At 44.5% G+C, this 26,906-nt stretch overlaps 1 protein-coding gene across 1 annotated transcript in view; it reads left to right on the top strand.

Moving 5' to 3' along the window:
* Positions 1-20,013, top strand: part of rasa4 (RAS p21 protein activator 4) — a 116,328-nt gene extending 96,315 nt beyond the window's left edge. The window contains exons 17-21 of the mRNA XM_039756614.1: positions 104-241; positions 4,051-4,186; positions 16,654-16,774; positions 16,873-16,934; positions 17,057-20,013. Coding sequence (XP_039612548.1) covers positions 104-241; positions 4,051-4,186; positions 16,654-16,774; positions 16,873-16,934; positions 17,057-17,184 — 585 coding nt within the window. The 3' untranslated portion in view covers positions 17,185-20,013. The remainder of the gene's footprint in view (positions 1-103; positions 242-4,050; positions 4,187-16,653; positions 16,775-16,872; positions 16,935-17,056) is intronic.
* Positions 20,014-26,906: the final 6,893 nt, after the last annotated feature.

The raw sequence follows: 26,906 nt of genomic DNA, 5'->3' as shown, positions 1-26,906 counted from the left end.
TTACTTTTAGGTGTATATTGAGTCCCAAATTAATTTGTCATGCAGCACTATGCTTTGTGGATTAAAGCCATTCATCTACACCTTATGTTTGTTCGGCCCACAGAAGAGCTCATTCATTGTGTTGTCCAAAATCCGAGCCATAGAGAAGGTTGAAGAGAAAAGCTTCGGCAACTCCCATGTCATGCAGATCATTTCAAATGATGACAATGAGCAAAACGAAATCCTATACATGCAGTGTAAGGTAAATTAAATCTGGATCTCAGTTCACTAAGATGTTTGTTTGTGTTTATTCAAACTTATTCAAGGGGTGGCACTGTGGCTCAGTGGTAGAGCTGGTGCCTCATAGTAAGGAGATCACGGTTTGCATCCCCGGTCCTCCCTGTGTAGAGTTTGCATGTTCTCCCTATGTCTGTATAGTGTGAACGGCACCCAGGCACAGACAGGCGGACATCTTGTTTTAAAACACCACACGTTTATTATACAAATTATTTACAACAATTAGGTCACAAAGACCCCAGTTCCTTGGTCACACAGACCCAGTCACGTGCACAAACCCCAAAACAGTCACTCAGTCCTGGCCACAATGCCTTCTTCTCGGGCCGCCTCCACAACTCCTCTAACCTCGTCCTTCTTCCACCCGACTCTAGCCCCGAATGAATGGAGACGGCCCCTTTTATGGAGGACCCGGATGAGCCCCAGGTGTTCCCGGCAATCTTCTGCCACGCCCAAGTGTGGCGGAAGTGCCGGCTGTCCTCCCGGCTGCTCTCCGGCGCCGTCATAAATCTTCCCCCCAGCACTTCCTGGTGTGGCGGGAGTGCTGGGGAAACAAGTCCCCAAGGCATTGGGGCGCCTCCTGGCGGTGACCACGGGCCCCTACAGGGAAGGGCTTCCATGCCCTTGACCCGTGGCCCCCAAAGCAACCGGAAGGCAAACCCCACATGGTCCAGGCAGGGCTCTGACCCTCTTCCGGTCCCTCCTGGCGTCCCGGCCGGGTCATGGCCCCTGGCATCCCTGACAGTGCCCCACAGCCAGCGAAGACCACTCGTGGGTAAGAGCGACCCGTCCCGCGAGGGCAGCAGAGCCCCGAAACGGGTCCCACTCGAGGATAGCGGGTCCGCCCGCACTCCTAGCAGGGACAGGGGCGGAGACACAATCCGAGCACCAACCCATGGTGCATCCCTGCGCCGTTGGCTCCTCCAGCTGTGAGCGCACCTGCGCACCGGCAGAGAGATCATTCTGCAGACGGCCCGACATCAGAGGGCTGTTCCGCCACGAAGGGGTTCCTTCAACTCGCCCGGGGTCCGTCCCTACAAAGAGAATACAGGGCAGAACCGCTGCCAAAGCACCCAGCTCGTGCACGCACGGGCAGCGTTCCCCCCAACCGCACCCGGCACTTGCCTGATCGGCACCCTCTCCGCGGCTTCCGTGTCCCTCTCGATAGTGGAACTGTCGGCACCGCCTGCTCTCTCACCGCCGGCCTCAGGGATTCCCTCTGCTCCCTCAGAGGGCGGCCAGCCGTACGCGTGCACCCAGCAACGCGTCTCACTGTATTGGAGGAGGCGGCACCCAGCCGCTTAATCCTCCCCTCACTTTGGACGCCTTTGCGATATGCGACTCCGTATTAACCAACACGAGCCTTTCCGTCTGCGTCCGCGAACATATCGGAGGAATCGGCACCCAGCCTCTTATTCCTCCGTTCACTCTGGGACGCCATGACGGTTTGAGACTCCTTATGGAAATGAAGGCGCCTCTTTCCCGTCTGCGTCCCTATAGTGCGCGCAAGACCGCAGCCGACTTCGGGGCGGGCGCTAGGACCGGGCACTTAGCAGCCCGTGTCCAGTCAGCGTCCTCTCGGACTCCCCTCGCCGCGCATACAGCCCGCGGCGCCGCACCTCCTGTCGGAGGGCTGCTTACTCGGAACTGATCGTTATCATCACAGCCTTTTCAACAGACCCTCCCGCATGCTGTACGGAGTCGGCTGTACTCACCGTCTCCGCCGTACCTCTCCGGCTGGAGATTCCAGCGTCGCGCCCGTCCGTTGTCGATCGAAGCGTTTGCAGCGCCGCGAGCGCCTTCCTCTCCAGTTCCAGCACCTCAGCCCGGAGGGCACGTAGCATCTGTAATACACGCTGCTCCACGGGCTGAAGGGACGCCTCCAGCTCCGCCAGAGCAGCCGGCAAAGACAGGAAGTTAACCGGCGGAGCCTACCTGTCTGTCAGCCTCCGACGCCGCCACTTCCTGTGGGCCTTTCCTCCGCCCAATCGGGTCTCCCCTGCCCGTGATGGACATTCCTTGGCCCGCCTCTCTGCAGTCATCGGCGGGCACACAAAACAAACCGCCCAATCGCGTGCCTGTCAGGGAGGGACTTCTGGTCGCGGCCATCTTGGCTCCCCTTCTGCGGCGGCGGCGTGCTTGCCGGCAGCCTTGTTGTTGCCAGCACCTTCGAGCTGCAGCGTCTCTTCCTCCGCAGCCCTCGTGGCTGCGCCGTCCTACCGGAGCCCCGCAAACCAGCATGCGCCCGCCACTGACGCGGATCCGGGAGGTCCCTGCCTGGAAAACAAAACACACGCCCGGCCCCCAAGGGCCGGCTGCCGATAGGCAGGGAACTCACCTCCCAGGTCCCGTCTAACCGAGGAAACGTCCTCGGCGTGGCCTCTCTGGACGCCATGCCGTCCCGGGCGCCTCCAGCAATGGCGCGATCGCGGGAGCCCGCTGCACTCCTCCAATGCACGCCGCCCGCCCGCTTCAGGGAATAACGCCCTCCTGCGGACCCCTGGCGGTCCGTGGGGTTCTTTACCAGCGGGCTGTGTGCACGCAGCCCCGCGGATGCGTGGGTAGGGTCCCTGCTGCGCGGGTCGTCCACAACAAATTTTTGATAACAGGTCCCGCCTTGGAACAGGCGGAGCATCCTGCCGGCTACGCCAGATGTGAACGGCACCCGGGCACAGACAGGCGGACATCTTGTTTTAAAACACCACACGTTTATTATACAAATTATTTACAACAATTAGGTCACAAAGACCCCAGTTCCTTGGTCACACAGACCCAGTCACGTGCACAAACCCCAAAACAGTCACTCAGTCCTGGCCACAATGCCTTCTTCTCGGGCCGCCTCCACAACTCCTCTTGCCTCGTCCTTCTTCCACCCGACTCTAGCCCCCAATGAATGGAGACGGCCCCTTTTATGGAGGACCCGGATGAGCCCCAGGTGTTCCCGGCAATCTTCTGGCCACGCCCAAGTGTGGCGGAAGTGCCGGCTGTCCTCCCGGCTGCTCTCCGGGCCCATAAATCTTCCCCCAGCACTTCCTGGTGTGGCGGGAGTGCTGGGGAAACAAGTCCCAAGGCATTGGGCCTCCTGGCGGTGACCACGGGCCCCTACAGGGAAGGGCTTCCATGCCCTTGACCCGTGGCCCCCAAAGCAACCCGGAAGGCAAACCCCACGTGGTCCAGGCAGGGCTCTGACCCTCTTCCGGTCCCTCCTGGCGTCCCGGCCGGGTCATGGCCCCTGGCATCCCTGACAATAGGTTTCCTCTGGGTGCCCTCTCTAGGCTTTGCCCCTGCCTTGCCCCCTGTGCTAGCTGGGATAGGCTCTAACACAACCCTGGTCTGGATTAAGCGGGATAGAAAATGTCATGAAAAATGTAATCAAATATGAATGTAGTGTGCCTACCCTTTGAAAGCAGTAACCAATGACACAGAATTATAAAATTCTGCCTTGAATGCACATTGATTTTTATTTGGCATTTCTACTTTTTTAATAATTTAAGAAAATCCACTAAAAAGTTCTGTCTCTGACATTGAAGTTATCCTAAACAAAATGCTCAACCTGCCTATGCTCCAGTTGTAAATATTTATATAAAACATTCTGTTATATGTAAATGTGTTAGCTTACATATAAAAGGTATTGGTTCGTTTTTACCATGAAAGACTCTAAATTCAAATGCCTAATAAACATACTGTCTCAGAAAATTGCACCTTCAACAAACATTTTATATGTACAGTATTTAATGTGATGCCTTTCATTTAACTCTTCCATTTTCTTCCTGAAAGAGTGTGAATGAGCTTAACCAATGGTTGTCTGCTTTACGAAAGTCTTGTGTCCACAATAATGAAATGATGAGCTCTTACCATCCTGGAGTCTTCAAAGGCGATAAGTGGAGCTGCTGCCACCAAAAAGAAAAAACAGGTATATCAAATATTTAAACTTATATTTACTGTACATTTATGTTAAATAACAGCAGAGAAATATTGAGAAAGTGGATTCTAAGTGCAATAAAACTTTTCCATCAGCAATCCATGACAGTTAAATTTATGTCCAAAAAGACCATCTAAAAGTCTGCCCAAGATGTGCGTTTACAATGAAAGTACAAGAATTTTCTTCCTTTGGCTTGTGTTAAAAAGGCTAGCCCTCTGGCAACAATGATCCCATATTAGGATGCAGTGAACAGGAAAATTCATGTTTTTAAAGGTTGTTTCTTTTATAGTGTACATATAAAGTATGTGATTTCACTTAAAATGATCAGGGGGTGCTCTGTTCTAGGATTATACTGGTGTTAGGATGTTCATTTAAGGATAATTCTGTTGTAGTGAAGATCTATATGTTTGAGCTGGCTACTGATTATGTTTAACATCATCGAGTAAATGTTATTTATCTATGCAATATAAATTTTGATAGTTGCATTATATTTCACTGTATTAATATGGAAAGCTAACTGTTAAGTTTCTAAATAAAAAAGTGACATTATTTCTAAGCTATTTTCAGAGTTCCTTAGATGCCACCGTCTCTGTAGTGATGAGGTTGACTTCTATAATGAAGCACTCAGAATGACGAGTTTCTTCACTGATTGTGGATACTCTTCTCATATTGTGGAAAGGGCTGTCAGTCAATCCAGGAGTAGACCGCGTAACATCCACTGTATGAGGGACCCTGAATAATGAGACTCACTTATTGCTAGACCTCCCATTCCTCTTTAACAAACTTTCTCCCACAGGTGATCAAACAATGTTTCCCACACTGATCCTTCCAGAGGAGCATTTTTTCCTAACCCTCCCATGATCTCCTTCCATCAACCACCTAAATAATCTCCTTCTGTTGACTACCAAATTTACACAAACTTCTTGTACACAACTTAAATCACAAATGAGAGCCACATTCATCATCAGTCACTTTGTGCTGTAACAGGAGCCGTTGTCATCAGTGTCTTTTGCAAATATGTAACCAACAATACCATTGCATCTGGTCCCTCTAATAAATTCAATATTAAGCAACAGGCCTCTTGCCAATCTAAAAATATTATTTACTACATTTCTAGTAGGAAGTGTCCTGCTGTCTACAGTGGTGAAACAGGGAGACATGGCTAGCTGACCATTCCAGGGAGCACTTTTGAGTTGTTAAGACAAAAGACCTTACAAAACCATTTTGTAGAATAACCACATCCCTTGATCATAGCCACACTGATCAATCTGTGTTTTTAATAGAGCTTTAGAGAAAAAGAAGCTGAGCTCATTTTCAGCCTAGGATCACATATTTCCCCAACTCACAATGACCAACTAACCTTTTAATCTTTCCCTTCATCTTCTCTAATGGCAACTTTTTCTCACCTACTCTTACCTTTTTTCTGCCCTAGCTTTGTTCCATCCTTCCCCTCCTATATATGTTACCTGCTCTTTCCTTTTGTGTTACATACCTGATGAAGGCTGTATAGCTGAAATGTAGTGTCTTTAACTTTCTTTCCTTTACAGTGTGGACATTTTCCTAAAAAAGAATATGATTCTTTATTACCAGTTCCAATTAAGTGGTAAAAAGTGGTCAAAAATAAACTGGTTGACCTGAAAAATTTCTCATGTCTCCTTGTCTCTGACCAGACACTGGCAATGTCCCTGACTCAGGAGTACGTATTTATGAATGCTATCCACAAAGTACAGTGGTACCTTGTTATATGTCCTTAATTCGTTCCAGACCCTTTGACTTATACCAAACAGGACGTATACCAAACAAATTTTTCCCATAAGAAATAATGGGAAAATGATTAATCCGTTCCCATGAAAAAAAAAATCCTATTGCTATTGGCATATTATACATTGATGGGGTTGTATAAAATAATTTAAACACTGCTTAATACTAAAATACATAAATACAAAAGCAATTAGATGAAATAAATGAAAAATTTACCTCACTTTACTTTTTAATAACATCATTGTTTTTCACAATCGTAGATACCGTCGTTCTCGGCAAACGGTATGCAACAGCCATGTCCCGGATACGTATGCCACCTTCATACTTTTCAACATTTAATTCAAATTTACATGAAAAAAACACAAAATCACGTTGTGATGATGCAGGTTTGCTGTATGCTCCCATCTGCTGCCGGGGAGCCCTTGAATCCTACACCGTCGGTAATGTGCCTCACTGCTAACCTCATCGGTAAAGCAAGGGGATGGTGGAAAAGTGCAAAGTGCTTTTATTAAAACAATTAACAAAACAAAGTGTTCAAATTAAAGTGCAGTCTCCAAATTTCCAATAAATAATCCATAAAATCAGAAGTGAAACGTGGAGGTTAAAAACAATAGAAAAAGACTTCTTAAAACAACGGTTAAAATACAGCAGGAAGCATTCTTTAAAAAAGAAGAAGCCCGGTGCCTTTTACCTGGCGGACCCCTGCTTCTTTCTTTTACTCCCCTTCAAGCCAACTCGCGCTTCTGTTTATCAAGATAAGCAGCCCTCTCTCTCTCTCTCACTCACTCACCCTCTCGTCCGTTCTTTCTTTTTATTGCCCTTCTAGCTGACTCACGCTTCTATTTATCAAGATAAGCAGCCCCAGGAACAATCATGAATGCGAACGGTCCCTCACAAGTGCACTTTGGTGAGAAACGCCCACATTGCGAATCGCCCTGACAACCTTCAGCCACATAACCACCGCGCCCCCTCACCAAGCTGCGAGCGCGGTGATTATTTATTTTAAAGCTGGACTTTGACAGGAGCTGTGGACCCACTATATCACACACTTGAAAGTTCAAAGAGAGTTATAGCACGGGTTGTTCACTGAATGCTAGCAACTGACGCACTAACGCTCGTCAGCAGTCGTGGCTTTGTCTCGAGAGAGGTAAACAAGTTTAGCACGCGAGTCGTATTCCAAACAAAGGTCGTATACCAAGCAAACTTTTTCGTGTCCAAACAGGACGTATACCAAGTTGGACTTATTCCAAAGCAGACGTATACCAAGGTACCAGTGTAATACTCTTTTTATAACATGTAGGTTTACAGTACTTTGTCTCAATGCCAACAGAGTTACTCATCTCTCATCCTCAAGATGCACAAATATATTCTTCTTCTTCTTTCGGCTGCTCCCGTTAGGGGTTGCCTCAGCGGATCATCTTCTTCCATATCTTTCTGTAATCTGCATCTTGTTCTGTTACACCCATCACCTGCATGTCCTCTCTCACCACATACATAAACCTTCGCTTAGGCCTTTTTCTTTTCCTCTTCCCTTCTTCCCTGACAGCTCTATCCTTAGCATCCTTCTCCCAATATACCCAGCATCTCTCCTCTGCACATGTCCAAACCAACGCAATCTCACCTCTCTGACTTTGTCTCCCAGCCATCCAACTTGAGCTTACACTCTAATGTACTCATTTCTAATCCTATCCATCCTCGCCACACCCAATGCAAATCTTAGCATCTTTAACTCTGACACCTCCAGCTCTGTCTCCTGCTTTCTGGTCAGTGCCACCGTCTCCAACCCACATAACATAGCTGTTCTCACTACCATCCTATACACCTTCCCTTTGACTCTTGCGGATACCCATCTGTCACAAATTATTCCTGACACTCTCCACCCATTCCACCCTTCCTGCACTCAATTTTTCACCTCTTTTTCAAAATCCCCATTACTCTGTACTGTTGATCCCAAGTATTTAAACTCATCCACCTTCACCAACTCTACTCCCTGCATCCTCACAATTTCACTGACCTCCCTTTCATTTACACACATGTATTCTGTCTTGTTCCTACTGACCTTTATTCCTCTCCTCTCTAGATCATATCTCCACCTTTCCAGGGTCTCCTCCTTTTCTAAACTTCTCCATCAACATCCTCAGAGCAAACAATGCATCTGTGGTGCTCTTTCTTGGCATGAAACAATACTGCTGCTCACTAATTATAACCTCACTTCTTAACCTAGCTTCCACTACTCTTTCCTGTAACTTCATGCTGTGGCTCATCAATTTTATTCCCCTATAGTTACTGCAGTCCTGCACATCCCCCTTATTCTTAAATATCGGCACCAGTACACTTCATCTCCACTCCTCAGGCATCCTCTCACTTTCCAAGATTCCATTAAACAATCTGGTTAAAAACTCCACTGCCATCTCTCCTAAACACCTCCATGCTTCCATAGGAATGTCATCTGGACCGACGGCCTTTCCATTTTTCACCTTGTTCCTTACTTCTTCCTTGCTAATCTGTTACACTTCCTGATTCACTATCTCCACATCATCCAACCCCTTCTCTCTCTCTCGTTCATCTTCATTTATCAGCCTCTCAAAGCAGTCTTTCCATCTGCTCAACACACTCTCCTTGCTTGTAAGTATGTTTCCATCTTTATCCTTTATCATCCTAACCTGCTGCACATCTTTCCCAGCTCTGTCCCTCTGTCTAGCCAATCGTTACAGGTCATTTTCTCCCTCAGTGTCCAAACTCTCATACAACTCATCATATGCCTTTTCTTTAGCCTTCGCCACCTCTCTCTTTACCTCGCGCCTTATCTCCTTGTACTCTTGTCTACTTTCTGCATCTCACTTCTTCTTTGCCATCCTCTTCCTCTGCATACTCTCCTGTATTTCCTCAATTCATCACCAGGTTTCCTTTTCCTCCTTCCTCTTTCCAGATGTCACACCAAGCAACCTTCTTGCTGTCACCCTTACTACATCTGCTGTAGTTTTCCAGCTGTCTGGTAACTCCTCACTGCCACCCAGTGCCTGTCTCTCCTTCTCCCTAAACTCAACCTTGCAGTCTTCCTTTATCAACCTCCACCATTTGATCCTTGGCTCTGCCCTCACTCTCTTCCTCTTCTTGATCTCCAATGTCATCCTACAGACCACCATCCTATGCTGCTTAACTACACTTTCCTCTACCACCACTTTGCAGTCTTCAATCTCCTTCAGATCAACTCTTCTACATAGGATATAATCTACCTGTGTGCATCTTTCTCCACTCTTGTACGTAACCTTATGTTCCTTCCTTTATTTTATTTTATTTTATTTATTTTATTTTGTTTTCTTATTGTGTCTTTTATTTTTCTATTCTTTATTATGTAAAGCACTTTGAGATACTGTTTGTATGAAAATGTGCTATATAAATAAATGTTGTTGTTGTTGTTCCTCTTCTTAAAATACGTATTCACCATAGCCATGTCCATCCTTTTGGCAAAATCCACTATCCTCTGACCTTCTTCATTCCTCTCCTTGACACCATACCTACCCATCACCTCCTCATCTCCACTGTTCCCTTCACCAAAATGTCCATTGAAATCCGCTCCAATCACCACTTTCTGTCCCTTGAGTACACTGTTCATCACTTCATCCATCCATCCATCCATCCATCCATTCTCTTCCGCTTATCCGAGGTCGGGTCGCGGGGGCAGCAGCAAGCAGAGGCCCAGACTTCCCTCTCCCGGCCACTTCTTCCAGCTCTTCGGGAGAATCCCAAAGGCGTTCCCAGGCCAGCCGGAGACATAGTCCCTCCAGCGTGTCCTGGGTCTTCCCGGGCCTCCTCCCGGTTGGGCGTGCCGGAACACCTCACCAGGGAGGCGTCCAGGAGGCATCCTGATCAGATGCCGAGCCACCTCATCTGACTCCTCTCAATGCGGAGGAGCAGCGGCTCTACTCTGAGCCCCTCCCGGATGACTGAGCTTCTCACCCTATCTTTAAGGGAAAGCCCAGACACCCTGCGGAGGAAACTCATTTCAGCCGCTTGTATTCGCGATCTCGTTCTTTCGGTCACTACCCATAGCTCATGACCATAGGTGAGGGTAGGAAGGTAGATCGACTGGTAAATTGAGAGCTTTGCCTTACGGCTCAGCTCCTTTTCACCACGACAGACCGATGCAGAGCCGCATCACTGCGGATGCCGCACCGATCCGCCTGTCGATCTCACGCTCCATTCTTCCCTCACTCGTGAACAAGACCCCGAGATACTTGAACTCCTCCACTTGGGGCAGGATCTCTCCCCCAACCCTGAGAGGGCACTCCACCCTTTTCCGGCTGAGGACCATGCTCTCGGATTTGGAGGTGCTGATTCTCACCCCAGCCGCTTCACACTCAGCTGCGAACCGATCCAGAGAGCTGAAGATCACGGCCTGATGAAGCAAACAGGACAACATCATCTGCAAAAGCAGTGACCCAATCCTGAGTCCACCAAACCGGACCCCTTCAACACCCTGGCTGCGCCTAGAAATTCTGTCCATAAAAGTTATGAACAGAATGGTGACAAAGGGCAGCCCTGGCGGAGTCCAACTCTCACTGGAAGCGGGCTCGACTTACTGCGGCAATGCGGACCAAGCTCTGACACGGTTGTACAGAGACCGAACAGCTCTTATCAGGGGTCCGGTACCCCATACTCCCGAGCACCCCCACAGGATTCCCGAGGGACACGGTCGAATGCCTTTTCCAAGTCCACAAAACACATGTAGACCGGTCGGGCAAACTCCCATGCACCCTCCAGGACTCTGCTAAGGGTGAAGAGCTGGTCCACTGTTCAGCGACCAGGACGAAAACCACACTGTTCCTCCTGAATCCGAGGTTGACTATCCGGCGGACCCTCCTCTCCAGAACCCCGAATAGACTTTTCCAGGGAGGCTGAGGAGTGTGATCCCTCTATAGTTGGAACACACCCTCCGGTCCCCTTTTAAAGAGGGGACCACCACCCCGGTCTGCCAATCCAGAGGCACTGTCCCGATGTCCATGCGATGTTGCAGAGGCGTGTCAACCAAGACAGTCCTACAACATCCAGAGCCTTAAGGAACTCGGTATCTCATCCACCCGGGGCCCTGCCACCAAGGAGTTTTTTGACCACCTCGGTGACTTCAGTCCCAGAGATGGGAGAGCCCACCTCAGAGTCCCCAGGCTCTGCTTCCTCGTGGAAGGCATGTTAGTGGGATTGAGGAGGTCTTGAAGTACTCCTCCCACCGACCCTAGCGTCAGTGAGGTCAGCAGCGCACCATCCCCACCATATACGGTGTTGACACTGCACTGCTTCCCCTCCTGAGGCGCCGGACGGTGGACCAGAATCTCCTCGAAGCCGTCCAAAGTGTTCTCCATGGCCTCTCCAAACTCCTCCCATGCCCGAGTTTTGCCTCAGCAACAACGAAGCCGCGTTCGCTTGGCCTGCGGTACCTATCAGCTGCCTCCAGAGACCCACAGGACAAAAAGTCCTATAGGACTCCTTCTTCAGCTTGACGGCATCCCTCACGCGGTGTCCACCAGCGGGTTGGGGATTGCCGCCACGACAGGCACCGACCACCTTGCGGCCACAGCTCCGGTCAGCCGCCTCAACAATAGAGGCACGGAACATGGCCCATTGGACTCAATGTCCCCACCTCCCTCGGGGCGTGGTTGAAGTTCTGCGGAGGTGGGAGTTGAAGCTACTTCTGACAGGGGACTCTGCCAGCCGTTCCCAGCAGACCCTCACAACACGTTTGGGCCTACCAGGTCTGACCGGCATCTTCCCCCACCATCGAAGCCAACTCACCACCAGGTGGTGATCAGTTGACAGCTCCGCCCCTCTCTTCACCCGAGTGTCCAAGACATATGGCGCAAGTCCGGCGACACGACCACAAAGTCGATCATCGACCTGAGGCCTAGGGTGTCCTGGTGCCAAGTGCACATATGAACACCCTTATGCTTGAACATGGTGTTGTTATGGACAATCCGTGGCGAGCACAGAAGTCCAATAACAAAACACCGCTCGGGTTCAGATCGGGGCCATTCCTCCCAATCACGCCCTTCCAGGTCTCACTGTCATTGCCCACGTGAGCATTGAAGTCTCCCAGCAAAACGAGGGAATCCCAGAAGGTATGCCCTCTAGCAACCCCTCCAGAGACTCCAAAAGGGTGGATACTCCAAACTGCTGTTGGCATACGCACAAACAACAGTCAGGACCCTTCCCCACCCGGCGGAGGGAGGCCACCCTCGTCCACGGGGTAAACCCCAATGCACAGGCTCCAGTGGGGGCAATAAGTATGCCCACACCTGCTCGGCGCCTCTCACCGGGGCAACTCCAGAGTGGTAGAGAGTCCAGCCCCTCTCAAGGAGATTGGTTCCAGAGTCCAAGCTGTGCGTCGAGGTGAGTCCGACTATATCTAGCCGGAACCTCTCGACCTCGCGCACTAGCTCAGGCTCCTTCCCCTTCAGAGAGGTGACATTCCACGTCCCAAGAGCCAGTTTCTGTAGCCGAGGATCAGACCGCCAAGGTCCCGCCCGCCACCACCCAACTCACATTGCACCCAACCTCCTTGGCCCCTCCCATAGGTGGTGAGCCCATGGGGAGGAGGACCCACGTTACCTCTTGGGCTGTGCCCGGCGAGCCCATGGGTGCAGGCCCGGCCACCAGGCGCCATCGAGCCCCACCTCCAGGCCTGGCTCCAGAGGGGCCCGGTGACCAGCGTCGGGCAAGGGAAAGCGTTGTCCCAGTTTTATTTTCATTGGAGGTTTATTGAACCGCTCTTTGTCTCATCCCTCACCTAGGACCAGTTTGCCTTGGGTGGCCCTACCAGGGGCATAAAGCCCCGGACAACATAGCTCCTAGGATCATTGGGACACGCAAACCCCTCCACCACGATAAGGTGACGGTTCAAGGAGGAGCACTTCATCCAACTCACTCCAAAAATCTTCTTTCTCACCCATTGCACACCCAACTTGCGGTGAATATGCACTAACAACATTCATCATCACACCTCCAATTTCCAGCTTCATAATCATTACTCTCCCTGACACTCTTTTCACCTCCAAAACACTCTTGACATACTGTTCTTTCAGAATAATTCCTACCCCATTTCTCCTCCCATCCACACCATAATAGAACAATTTGAATCCACCTCCAATCCACTTGGCCTTACTCCCCTTCCATTTAGTGTTTTGGAAGCAAAATGTATCAACCTTCCTTCTCTCCGTCATATCTGCTAACTCTCTCCCCTTACCAGTCATACTGCCAACATTCAACCACGTCTCCCCCCTCTTCTTCTCCTTCTTCTTCTTCGACCAACAGTAGCCCAGTTTCATCCAGCACCCTGTTGGGTGACAGTACTGGTGGCAGTCGCCATGAGTTCAGTGTAATCACAGAAATATTCAGGAACTTTGACAAACTTCACAAAATGCATTGAATTCAATGGGATTATAATGGTGAAGTGGTCTTTTAAGTAACCGTGAGGGTTAAGGAAGCATCTGCCAACTAGGCTGGACCAATTATTGTTGCAAAAATTTGATCTGTGCTGTGAGGCAGCAGTGCTAACTACTGCACTGCCATGTCTCAAACAACAAAAAAGAAACATATACTACAAATAACGTTCAAAAAATGGCCAGAAACTAGCAATAACTAAATAAAATCTTGGGGCACACATTAGCAATGCCACGAAACTGCAGCGTGGGAATGGCTTGTTCCAAGTTGCGACTCTGGATGCAGATGCTTTGTACTTTTTATGAGATCAAGAATAAATAAACACCTTGTAAACAGTAATACCTGTAAATCTTTTGTTATTATTTAATGGGGTTTCTTTTTGATACGAGAAGTAGGAAGGGAGGGATCCGTTACGGCTTGTTTTGAAATCGTAGCTCACAGGAATCAGTGTTATATATAATGAGTATAACTGTTGGCAGTACTCATTATACAGGTAATGTCATCATGGTCAGCTAATGCAGTGTTTCTCAAACTTTAAGGTGCTGCCTTTTTTAATTGATTGACGACCCTATACCAGCGAATACAAACCATTCCCTTTTTGAAACAATTCACGAACCAGTGATGCCAATCCATGACCCACAGGCAGCAGCCAGTCCCAGTGGTTGAGAAGCACTAATCTAATGTACCCTTCAAATTAAAATATTGCAAGTTTAAAAAACACACACATATGTGGGATGGAAATGCAACTGGAATACTGATCAGGTTGTGGTGGCAACAATCTTACAATATGCTTGTGTAAAAGTTATGTGCATGGCTGCTATAGCTCTTTGATGCCACACTGGCCTTGCAAAGCATCATGGGGTACTGGGAAAAAATGTTTTTCCAGGAAAATAATCTGTGAACAAGTCCACCAGTGAACATAACATATTCGCAGCAAAAAGCTTTGACAAATTTTGCCAATCAACACTAATCACCGTATTACAAAAAAAACAGAAGAGCAAACAATAGCCCCCCTTTTCTAAAGGGCATAGGTTCAAGAAAGTAAACTACTTTAGTCTTCAGAAGAGAAGGACAAACATTAAGAAAATCTACATCTTCTCAAATTCTTTCATTTAAGTAGTGAACTATATACTCAAAAGCACATGTTGAGGCAAATTTAAGGGAGAATCCAGGAAGTTCCTTTTCACAACCAAGATTTTGTGAATCTGAATAAGGTTATAGCACATTCCTTGACAGCTTTTAAAAAATATTATGATGAGATATGAGAGACTACTGAGATTTTAACAATTCAAACAACATACATGAACTATAACTTTTTTATATTTGCAGAATTACAGAATAATAATAGACTCATAGACTTGGGCATCTCTGTTTTGCTTTTTGTTGTGCCAAACCACAACCACTTCAGTTAATTCAAAAACAATACAAAATGGGACAAAACTCCCCAGGATTCAAGTGTCATGATCTGCTATTTGTTATTGAACAACTGCTTTTGCTATTTTATTTCAGTCTAGCTTAATGTGAATTAATATATGAATTAATTCAATGTTTACTCTCTATTTCAGTTAGTTTGCAAATTCTAATGTCTGGCCTGTAGGGGTTACTTTGTGCAAATGATACAGTGCATCTGGAAAGTATTCACAGTGCATCACTTTTTCGACATTTTGTTATGTTACAGCCTTATTCCAAACTGGATTAAATTCATTTTTTCCTCAGAATTCTACACACAACACCCCGTAATGACAATATGAAAAAAGTTTACTTAAGGTTTTTGCAAATTTATTAAAAATAAAAAAACTGAGAAATCACATGTACATAAGTATTCACAGCCTTTGCCATGAAGCTCAAAATTGAGCTTAGGTGCATCCTGTTTCCCCAGATCATCCTTGAGATGTTTCTGCAGCTTAATTGGAGTCCACCTGTGGTAAATTCAGTTGATTGGACATGATTTGGAAAGGCATACACTTGTCTATATAAGGTCCCACAGTTGACAGTTCATGTCAGAGCACAAACCAAGCATGAAGTCAAAGGAATTGTCTGTAGACCTCCGAGACAGGATTGTCTCGAGGCACAAATCTGGGGAAGGTTACAGAAAAATTGGAAGAAGTTCGAAACCACCAGGACTCTTCCTAGAGCTGGCCGGCCATCTAAACTGAGCGATTGGGGGAGAAGGGCCTTAGTCAGGGAGGTGACCAAGAACCCGATGGTCACTCTGTCAGAGCTCCAGAGGTCCTCTGTGGAGAGAGGAGAACCTTCAAGAAGGACAACCATCTCTGCAGACAATCCACCAATCAGACCTGTATGGTAGAGTGGCCAGACGGAAGCCACTCTTTAGTAAAAGGCACATGGCAACCTGCCTGGAGTTTTCCAAAAGGCACCTGAAGGACTCTCAGACCATGAGAAACAAAATTCTCTGGCCTGATGAAACAAAGATTGAACTGTTTGGTGTGAATATCAGGCGTCACGTTTGGAGGAAACCAGGCACCGCTCATCACCAGGCCAACACCATCCCTACAGTGAAGCATGGTGGTGGCAGCATCATGCTGTGGGGATGTTTTTCAGCGGCAGGAACTGGGAGACTAGTCAGGATAAAGGGAAAGATGACTGCAGCAATGTACAGAGACATCCTGGATGAAAACCTGCTCCAGAGCGCTCTTAACCTCAGACTGGGGCGAAGGTTCATCTTTCAGCAGGACAATGACCCTAAGCACACAGCCAAGATATCAAAGGAGTGGCTTCAGGACAACTCTGTGAATGTCCTTGAGTGGCCCAGCCAGAGCCCAGACTTGAATCCGATTGAACATCTCTGGAGAGATCTTAAAATGGCTGTGCTCCGACGCTTCCCATCCAACCTGATGGAGCTTGAGAGGTGCTGCAAAAAGGAATGGGCGAAACTGGCCAAGGATAGGTGTGCCAAGCTTGTGGCATCATATTCAAAAAGACTTGAGGCTGTAATTGCTGCCAAAGGTGCATCGACAAAGTATTGAGCAAAGGCTGTGAATACATGTGATTTCTCAGGTTTTTTATTTTTAATAAGTTTGCAAAAACCTCAAGTAAACTTTTTTCACGTTGTCATTAAGGGGTGTTGTGTGTAGAATTCTGAGGAAAAAAATGAATTTAATCCATTTTGGAATAAGGCTGTAACATAACAAAATGTCGAAAAAGTGATGCACTGTGAATACTTTCCAGATGCACTGTATATGTTAGTGCCTTTGTGTCAGCTTTCAAAACTAAGTCCTTCATTTTTTGTTTTTATGCCTTAGCATCTGGTTGTGATAAAACCCAACATGGAGTTACACTTCAAGAATGGAATGATCCCCTGGATCCAGATCTGGAATCTCAATTGATTTTTATGCATTTGTTTAGAGTAAAGGAGGCAATGAGGTAAGGAGGTGTTCTTTGAGTATACCATTCATAGGTAGCATCTTCATACATTATATCATGTGAGACAATTGAAAAAATGCAAATGTGCTGTTTTTTAGGGAAAAGTATCTTGCAATGACGGCAGAAAAGGACAAAAGAAACAACATTGGTCATGCTCAAGGTACATTATTTTGTAAAAGTGACTATGCTCTAAATGAAGATTTACACTGCTCTTGCAAGTCTCTGTGCAGATTTACTTTTCAATGGTTAAGTGATTATGTTTGTTCTTTCTGCATCTCATAGACTCCCAGAAGAATGCAGTTATCTCACAGCTCTTTCGTGTCCTCCAGGACCTGCAGGATGCTCATGAAGATGTGAAGCGCTCAGAGAAACAGAAAAACAAAAACTTTCTTCAGGACCTGCAGACATAAAAACTGGATACATTTTTACTGTATATTAAGTCTGCTTGCTCCTCACTGATTCAACAGGACTATAGAAGAACTGTTTTGTATTTCAACAATCATTATTTTAAACTTTTTATGACTTTTATAAAGGTGGTGTCTGACATGAAGAGTACCAGCCCTTCATATTTTAACTCATAACCTCATATGAAGAATGTATGCTTACTTTGATTTTTTTTTTGTTATTGATATTTTTATACTATAACAAGTTTTATCAAAACTGTAATGTGGTCAGTAATGCATTTCAACTAAAGGATAAAGTCATCTGAAAGGAAAACTTAATGGGCTTTGGGTTAAACCGATTGATTCCAAGAAGCAATCAGAACATGTTTGTACCAGGAACTAATACACTGAAGATGAATCATAAACAAATAGTGTGGTCTCAGACGTCTCCAAGATTATTTAATAAACATCACTATAGGATTATTCTGACAGTTAACAAAATAATTTTTAGCACACAAACCACAGTTGGAATATTAAAAATTTCTGAAAGTCCAAAATGCGTGTGCCAAATTTTCTGAGCTTCCAAGCAGCTGTTTGGCTGTTGTTGATATCAACTTTAAAACCAAACCTAAATATCTCACAGCTGAATAGTTGGAATTCATCCAAAACATATTTAAGATATTAAGATTTAACAATTGCTTCATTCTTCCTGGAGTTCCAGTGTCCACAAAATTTTACACACTGATGCACAAACACAAATCTTTCCAAAAATGCTCAAACATCACTCCAAGGATGTGGAAACAGGTTTTCTGTTGAAAACACCAAGTTAGTTTTCTCAGCAGAAACAAACCTGCCTCCATATATGAAATATGGAGAAACTCAGTAAGGCTTCGTAACTGCAAAACTGGCTAACACAAAAGTGAAGAATCACTGATCTGGGATCTCTTTTCATAATCCTAATCTTAAATGGTGTAAACAAGAATAGTGGCATCCTGAACAACAGGAAATCACTTCCACATCCCTGTGTTGTTTGTAAAATTTCATTAATCCGTTTTTCTAACTGTAGTATTCACAGGTTCATGATGCAGGAAAAACCCCTGGAAAGGTGGTCATTCCTTCATAGGGCACACTGGTGCAATAGCAGCCCAGCTTTCAGTAGTTGCTATTCATATAATGAATGGCCTTGGATAATGACTGACTGACTGACTGTTTCCGATAAGAAAGAAACCTTCTGTCCTTCCCTGCCAGGACACAAGTCCAGCTGCACCTTCCAGTTGCCTGGCTGGGATCATCCCCTGTATTGGCCTCCCATTCAGGCACAGGGAATGAGATCCACCATCATCGGGACTCCCATCCAACCATTACAATACCTTGTATATTCTTTACTGTTGCCTCACAGGCAGCTTAAGTGACTCACTCAGTGTCACACAGTGGCAGGAAGTGAACCACTGACCTTGTGGTTTAAAGTTCATTCAAGTTCCTTTTTCTATATACCAAAAACATTTGGATCTTTACTCTGTTGAACCATTAGCTTCAAATGAAAGGGTGGCAAGGTTGCAGTAAGTTATAAAAGCAGGCAGCCTCAGAGCTTTGTCAAAGTATCAGCTTTTAATAACAAGTAATTGACACTTAGAAAAGAAGTTACACGCAGTCGTTCATTATAATGTCCTCATAAATCTTGCCCTGCTGTTCACAGTAAATAAGGCATTTTATTCAAACACTAGCAAATTTCATAAAACAATGGGCATCAGTTATAGTGCTGTTGATTAATCAAATGTATCAGAAGTACTGTGTAACTAACTTAAGTGTGTTTCTGTGTGCAATAGTGGTAGTTTTTTTTTTTTTTACCAGGGGCTAAGCCTATTGGCAGGCAATGTGGTGTGGTGATTATGGTTTAGGACTTTAAATCCTGACACTTTGTGACAATGAGCAAGTCACCTACATGTGAAAAATAAAAGAAATGTAACCAATTGTATCTTAAATGTTATAAGCTGCCTCAGATAAAGACATCATACGTCATACAATAAGTAATAATACTATTAGGTCATTGGAGGTGCTTACTCTTGCTCGTGCTATATACATTTGCCTGTGTGTAATTCATTACTGCATTAGGTCAGTTCCTGCTTCTCCAAATAACTTGGCCTTTGTTGATGGTCAATGCGAAACACAATTTTACAGAAAAGTGTATTCTTTTGATTTGAAATTGGTAATCAGTAAGAATAATGTGAAATGTGAGCATATACAGTATATTATCATTATTAGATATGTCTTTATGTAACATTTTCTTTAATATTTATCAGCACATCTCAATCTATACCTGCCTACTACAAGACTCTTCCCTTAATAAATGTTTATTGAATGTTCAGCCTGCTGATATGCCCAAACCATTTCCAATCACATCAACTCTTGTACCATTTCTCATTATTTTTTATTACTCTGTCTTGCCATCTAATTCCAGTCATCCATATGTAATATTTCTTCACAAATGTCCTGGTCTTGTACTTGTCTTCTACCTTCATTGTCCGTAGCTCAGAGCTGTATAACAAGTTCCAAAATACACTCACTTCTAATATTCTCTTTTTTGTGTTAATAATTGTATTACACTTTTTCTAAATTGTTTTCAATTTTGAATTGGCATCTGTAGCCTTTGGGAGCAACCCTAGTCATTATTTCTATCAAAACAACTGATATCAAAAGTACATTTATGTATATGTAAGGTATTTAAAACAGTCAACATACAGTAGTTCTATTTTTTTTTTCCACTCAGCACTATCTCTAGCTCATTATCCCTTTTTTCTTTACAAAACACTTCTTTTGGTTGATGGTCATTCCATACTTCTTGCTGGTTTTTGTAACAAGCCCAACAAGTTTTTGTAGTTTTTCTGCTTTTCTATTAATTAAATCAGTATTGTCTGTGCATTTTAAGTTGCTGTGAAACATGGGACATATTTCACTTTCTTCGTTATCGATCTCTGTCAATTCACTCAGGGCCTCAGTCATAATTCTTTCAAAGCAGAATAAAACAGAAGTTAGTGATAGAATGCAATCTCGTATTGTAATTCGAAAGAAGTTAGTCAGCTCTCCTCTTACTAATACTGCTGATTCTATTGATTGTTGGCCAGTGTTTATTGACATTTGGTAAGATTTCAAAATTTTCCACTGTATTATCATGAAATTTGTGAGTCCTACCACATACATTACTAGGTTGGCCTACACTTTACGATTTAACACACACACATTGAGATCCTGTCCAGACAGTCTTAGGTGATGTCAGTTGCCATTCAGCCCACAATATTCCATGAGTAAATATAAGAGTTATGCCAAATGCCTGTCACTCTTAGTACTCTACATAGCACTAACAAACATACAGGTGTCCTCGAGATACATATTAGAAAGCTCAGTACTCTCTTGGGTAACTCATATGCCACTAACCAACCAAACAATGTCTTACTACTAACACACTTCTTCCAAATATCGAGGAGCAACCTCTCAGCCTTGATAAACCTGTCAGCAAGAAAGTGTCAGTCTTCCCACACTAAAGTAGGTGCCCTAATATTTACTTCAATCACTCAAGTGATAAAGACAAAGTATAGAAATGTAAAAACAATGTGGTATTTATTAAAGTGTAATTATACCAATAGAAGAATGGAAAATAAAATAGCAAATAACAGAAAATAAAATAAATAGCAAAGGTCTGGATATAGTCTAAGTAAAGCTTACAGAAAATCAGCATTGTCAAGGGTGGATGTTGTCTTGGGCTGCGTTTTGATTTAGCAACCATTATTCATGTGTTATATTCTCTGCTGTCTCAATGAAATGGCCATTCGTGTCTTGATCTCTCATGCCAGTTCCTATGTCATTGCTGCCTTCTGTTGTCATCCTCTGGTCCCTCAGATAAGCCATATTTATATCAAAATTTCATGTGGGACGTCGTGATATGTGACATTGCACACATTTGATTGGCTGGCTGTCCTTATGACTCTGCTCAAAGTCTTTGATCGTTTTATAAACCTGCGTACTGCTTTCCCTTCCCAGACTATAAGTTAATTAAAACAGCTTCTGGGTCATACTTATTTTCTATTCACAGGTTATAAATTACTTTTGCATTACAAAAAGAATGTATGAGAGAGAAAAACTGTACTTTCAATTTGAACTGCCATTATAGTTTTAATTTCATACTGGTTCATTTGAGCAAAAACAAAAAATTAATATAAACAGTCTACAGTTTCAAAACTTGAGGAATTTCCACTCCAGGACCCCCACATACACTAATGGCTGATGCTGTTAAATGAATAAAATAGCAAAGTTTAGTAGTAAAGTTTCTAGTCATGTTTTTCAGCTAACCTTTTGAAGTGAATTTTTGATCTCCCATCTCTGAGACCAGCTTGTTCCTTACTAATGATGTTGGCCACATATTTATTTGGTTTTGTATGCTAAAAAATAAACAAATAAAATGTATCTTAGATGTGGGCACCAATTGCACATTCTCACAAATGGGTCACTTGAGAAGCAGCTGCCACAATGCCATAAGTGCCCCTGGGCAGGACAGAACTTCATAGCTGGGCACACTCACACCATGCCAAGCAGTTGCCACGCACACAATTAATGCAGTGGACACTGGTGGGGGCTGTTTACAACTGCTGGTTGGCAAAGCTTATTTCATTCTTTTTCAGGAATGACAGATAATGAGACACTGAGGAAATTTTGGGGCACCAACTGTGTCATCCCTTTTATTGTCCATAGACAGTGAAATTAAAAAACAAAAAAAGAAACAACATTTGTAGGTATGTGTCCCATAATGGAAACTCAAATAAAGGCTTTGGAGTTACAGTCGCTCTAGCAGAGCTCTGTCCGGCAGGTTGCTCCAGCTAGTAATAATGCCTCTGTCCGGAACAGACGATCATAAGTGAAAGGGTCAGGAATAAACGCCTTGATGGCTTTTCTGCACTGTGGGAAAAGAAGAAGTTGACAATGTTAGCAGTGGCACCCCTTCTCATTTTGGCAGTTTATTACATACGTGTACTAAGCCTGTGAGGAGGTCCTCTGATTCATATGTATAACACCATACATTACATGTATTTAAAATTCAGCCCAAGCCCTTTATTCTGGCCACTTTACATAACATGGCAGTGGTGAATGACGCAGTATTTTATATGAAAGAAAACTCACAAGATACAGGGAGAACCCCAAATAAGAGTAAGCATCCATTTAAGGTCACTGCATTCTCAAGATTTTCTTTGGTAATCGCTACATGAATGAGATGTATATCATAAATGTGGGACTGCTCTAAAAAATCCCAAGGCCTCCATTATGTGAACGAAAACATCAACTTTTATGTGAATATTTTGAATACTTTAATGTAATACACTTTAGGAATGTGAGATTTACTCTCAGAAATTATAATCAAACTACAGCTTAAATCAACATCTATGTAAAACATAATATGATTTAAAATGTTTTTGCAGAATAATACCAAATTCTCAAACTTGCTTAATGCCTTTCTTAGCTGGAGAATGGTTCGAGGTCTGACTGCATCGTTTTGTGCCAAAATGAAAGCAATAAAAAGGCAATTATTAAATGAATAATCCAATTGAAAATGTACAATGAAATAAATGAGTCATAAAATTGTGAAAAAAATGCATAATTAAACAATTATTATGAAAGACAATGTCATCCCTTTATTTCACCTCAAAATTGTATCTACCTTACATTCAATTATCCCAGTTTTTATTTCAGAATAGCATTCTTTTTAAAGACGGTTTTTAGTTCACAATCAAGCATATTCCAAACGGCTCATTTCCACATGGCACTTTATGTCAGTGCTGTTGATTTCAAAATACCTATATCCATGGTGATTACATCACTTCTCAATCAAGACAAAGACCACCGGGCTGAGCCTTTTCTTGGTTGGTTAATCCATTGCTGTTGATTACTGTTCCCTAATTGTAGGTGGTAGGTTGCCAAGGATTCTTAGCAATATTTACATTCTAATTGGCAAACATTCAGAGACAGCTAACAGCTGGGATGTTTAGTTTGGACAGAAAAAGATCACTTAATATATGGTTCTGCAAGGCTAAGTTTGGCAACTTATTCAGAATTCCCATTCCACCTTAAAATCTGTGACAGTGTGCATATGTAGCCAGTAGATGGCGCTAAAGACTTTGTCTTCAATGTACAGTATAAATATCAACTGTCACATCTGCATCAATTGCTGTCACCTTATCTTTAATTGCGTATGCCATCTTAAAACAAAGAAACTGGCAGATGAAAATATATGTGTTCCACTTTAGATATGCTGAATCACAAGAAACTTGAACACCAGTGAACATTTGGCTAACTGACACACCACATTCTGATACAGTATACTGCTATAAAAGTATATTTTCTTTTTTATACCATCTCACAAAGATGACACTGGAATATCAATACAGATGTGCTCCACAACAAGCGTGCTGCTTTACAGGAAATTTTACTGTGGATTTTTTTTAACTTGTGGCCCATTGAACATGCTCTTGTGAACATTTGACCAAGTGCTTTAATTCAAAGGACCTTCCTATTATTAGGTACACCATCTCACAATAGTACCTTTAATTATAGCAACGACGTTTGACCAAATGTCCAAAAGTGCCATGTTCAAGGGGCCACAAAAATAATCCACAGTAAAATTTCTTATTATACAGTGCAGCATGTTTGGAGTGAAAGGTATGTGTTTCCATATTCCAGTGTCATTTTTGTGTACAAAAGAAAAGATCATTTGTTGCAATATAGTCGAATGTGGCCAAATGTCCGCAAGTGCCATGTTCAAGGGGCCACCAATAAAAAATCCCATGGTAATCTTCTTCTTTCGGCTGCACCTGTTAGGGTTTGCCACAGCGGATCATCTCCTTCCATATCATCCTGTCTTCTGCATCTTGTTCTGTTACACCCATCACCTGCATGTCCTCTCTCACCACATCCATAAACCTCTTAGGCCTTCCTCTTTTTCTGTTCCCTGGCAGCTCTATCCTTATCATCCTTCTCCCAATATACCCAGCATCTCTCCTCTGCACATGTCCAAACCAACGCAATCTCGCCTCTCTGACTTTGTCTCCCAACCGTCCAACTTGAGCTTACCCTCAAATGTACTCATTTCTAATCCTATTCATCCTTGTCACACCCAATGCATAGCTTAGCATCTTTAACTCTACTACCTTAGGGACAAGCAGACAGAGATGGGAGTAGATTCACACCTGGTGGCAAGGATCGTGGACTATCTTACAGACAGACCTCAGTATGTGCGTCTCGGGAACTGCAGGTCTGACATTGTGGTCAGCAACACAGGAGCGCCGCAGGGGACTGTACTTTCTCCGGTCCTGTTCAGCCTATATACATCAGACTTCCAATACAACTCAGAGTCCTGCCACGTGCAAAAGTTCACTGACGACACTGCTATTGTGGGCTGCATCAGGAGTGGGCAGGAGGAGTATAGGAAGCTAATCAAGGACTTTGTTAAATGGTGCGACTCAAACCACTTACACCTGAACACCAGCAAGACTAAGGAACTGGTGGTGGATTTTAGGAGGTCCAGGCTCCTCATGGACCCTGTGATCATCAGAGGAGACTGTGTGCAGAGGGTACAGACCTACAGTATAAATACCTGGGAGTGCAGCTGGATGATAAATTGGACTGGACTGCCAATACTGATGCCCTGTTTAAGAAAGGTCAGAGCCGACTATACTTCCTTGAAGGCTGGCGTCCTTCAACATCTGCAATAAGATGCTGCAGATGTTCCACCAGACGGTTGTGGCGAGTGCCCTCTTCTATGCGGTGGTGTGCTGGGGGGGCAGCATAAAGAAGAAGGACGCCTCACACCTAGACAAACAAGGCAGGATCTATTGTAGGAATGAAGCTGGACAGTTTAACATCTGTGGCAGAGCGACGGGCGCTGATCAGGCTCCTGTCAATCAGGAAGAATCCACTGCATCCACTTAACAGCATCATCTCCAGACAGAGGAGCAGCTTCAGACAGACTTTTGTCACTGTCTTGCTCCACTGACAGACTGAGGAGATAATTCCTCCCCCACCCTATGCGACTCTTCAATTCCACCCAAACGTTAACATTATTCAAAGTTATTGTCTCTTTTTACCTGCATTTTTATTACTCTTTAATTGAATATTGTTTTTTGTATCAGTATGCTGCTGCTGGATTATGTGAATTTCCCCTTGGGATTAATAATGTACCTATCTATCTATCTATCTATATAACATATAACATATGCCATAGCTGGTCTCACTACCATCCTGTAAACCTTCCCTTTCACTCTTGCTGATACCTGTCTGTCACATATCATTCCTGACACTCTAATCCACCAATTCCACCCTGCCTGCACTCTCTTTTTCACCTCTCTTCCACGGGGACTCCAGTCTAACCTCGTCTGTCAACCTGTCCATCACCACTGCAAATAGGAAAGGGCTCAGAGCTGATCCCTGATGTAATCCCACCTCCACGTTGAATGCATCTGTCGCTCATACCGCAGAACTCACCACTGTCACACTTCCCTCATACATATCCTGTACAACGCTTACATACTTCTCTGCCACTCCCGACTTCTTCATACAATACCACAACTCCTCTTGAGGCACCCTATCATATGCTTTCTTCAGGTCCACAAAGACGCAATGCAACTCATTTTGGCCTTCTCTAAACTTCTCCATCAACATCCTCAGAGCAAACATTGCATCTGTGGTGCTCTTTCTTGGCATGAAACCATACTGCTGCTCACTAATCATCACCTCACTTCTTCACCTAGCTTCCACTACTCTTTTCCATAACTTCATGCTATGGCTCATCAATTTTATTCCCCTGTAGTTACTGCAGTCCTGCACATCCCCCATATTATTAAATATTGGCACCAGTACACTTCTTCTCCACTCCTCAGGCATCCTCTCACTTTCCAAGATTCCATTAAACAATCTGGTTAAAAACTCCACTGCCATCTCTCCTAAACACCTACATGCTTCCATAGGTATGTAATCTGGACCAACTCCCTTTCCATTTTCCACCCTCTTCATGGCTGTCCTTACTTCCTCTATCTCCACATCATCCAACCTCTTCTTTCTCTCGTTCTCTTCATTCATCAGCCTCTCAAAGTACTCTTTCCATCTGCTCAATACACTCTCCTCGCTTGTGAGTACGTTTCCATCTTTATCCTTTATCACCCTAACCCGCTGCACACCTTTCCCAGCTTGCTCCCTCTGTCTAGAAAATTGGTACAGGTCCTTATCTCCCTCCTTTGTGTCCAACCTCTCATACAACTCATCATATGCCTTTTCCTTAGCCTTCGCCACCTCTCTCTTCACCTTGCACCTTATCCACTATCCTCTGGCCTTCTTCAATCCTCTCCTTGACACCATACCTTCCCATCACCTCCTCATCTCCACTGTTCCCTTCACCAACATGCCCATCGAAATCCACTCCAATCACCACTTTCTGTCCCTTGGGTACACTGTTCATCACTTCATCCAACTCACTGCAAAAATCTTCTTTCTCACCCATTGCACACCCAACTGGCAGTGCATATGCACTAACAACATTCATCATCACACCTTCAATTTCCAGCTTCATAATCATTACTCTGTCTGACACTCTTTTCACCTCCAAAACATTCTTGACATACTGTTCCTTCAGAATAACCCCTACTCCATTTCTCCTCCCATCCACACCATGATAGAACAATTTGAATCCACCTCCGATCCACTTGGCCTTACTC

This window comes from Polypterus senegalus, chromosome 6 (genome assembly GCF_016835505.1).
Source record: "Polypterus senegalus isolate Bchr_013 chromosome 6, ASM1683550v1, whole genome shotgun sequence".
NCBI lineage: Eukaryota > Metazoa > Chordata > Cladistia > Polypteriformes > Polypteridae > Polypterus > Polypterus senegalus.
The sequence above is the reverse complement of the archived record's forward strand: the minus strand, read 5'-3'. Positions and strand labels throughout refer to the sequence as shown.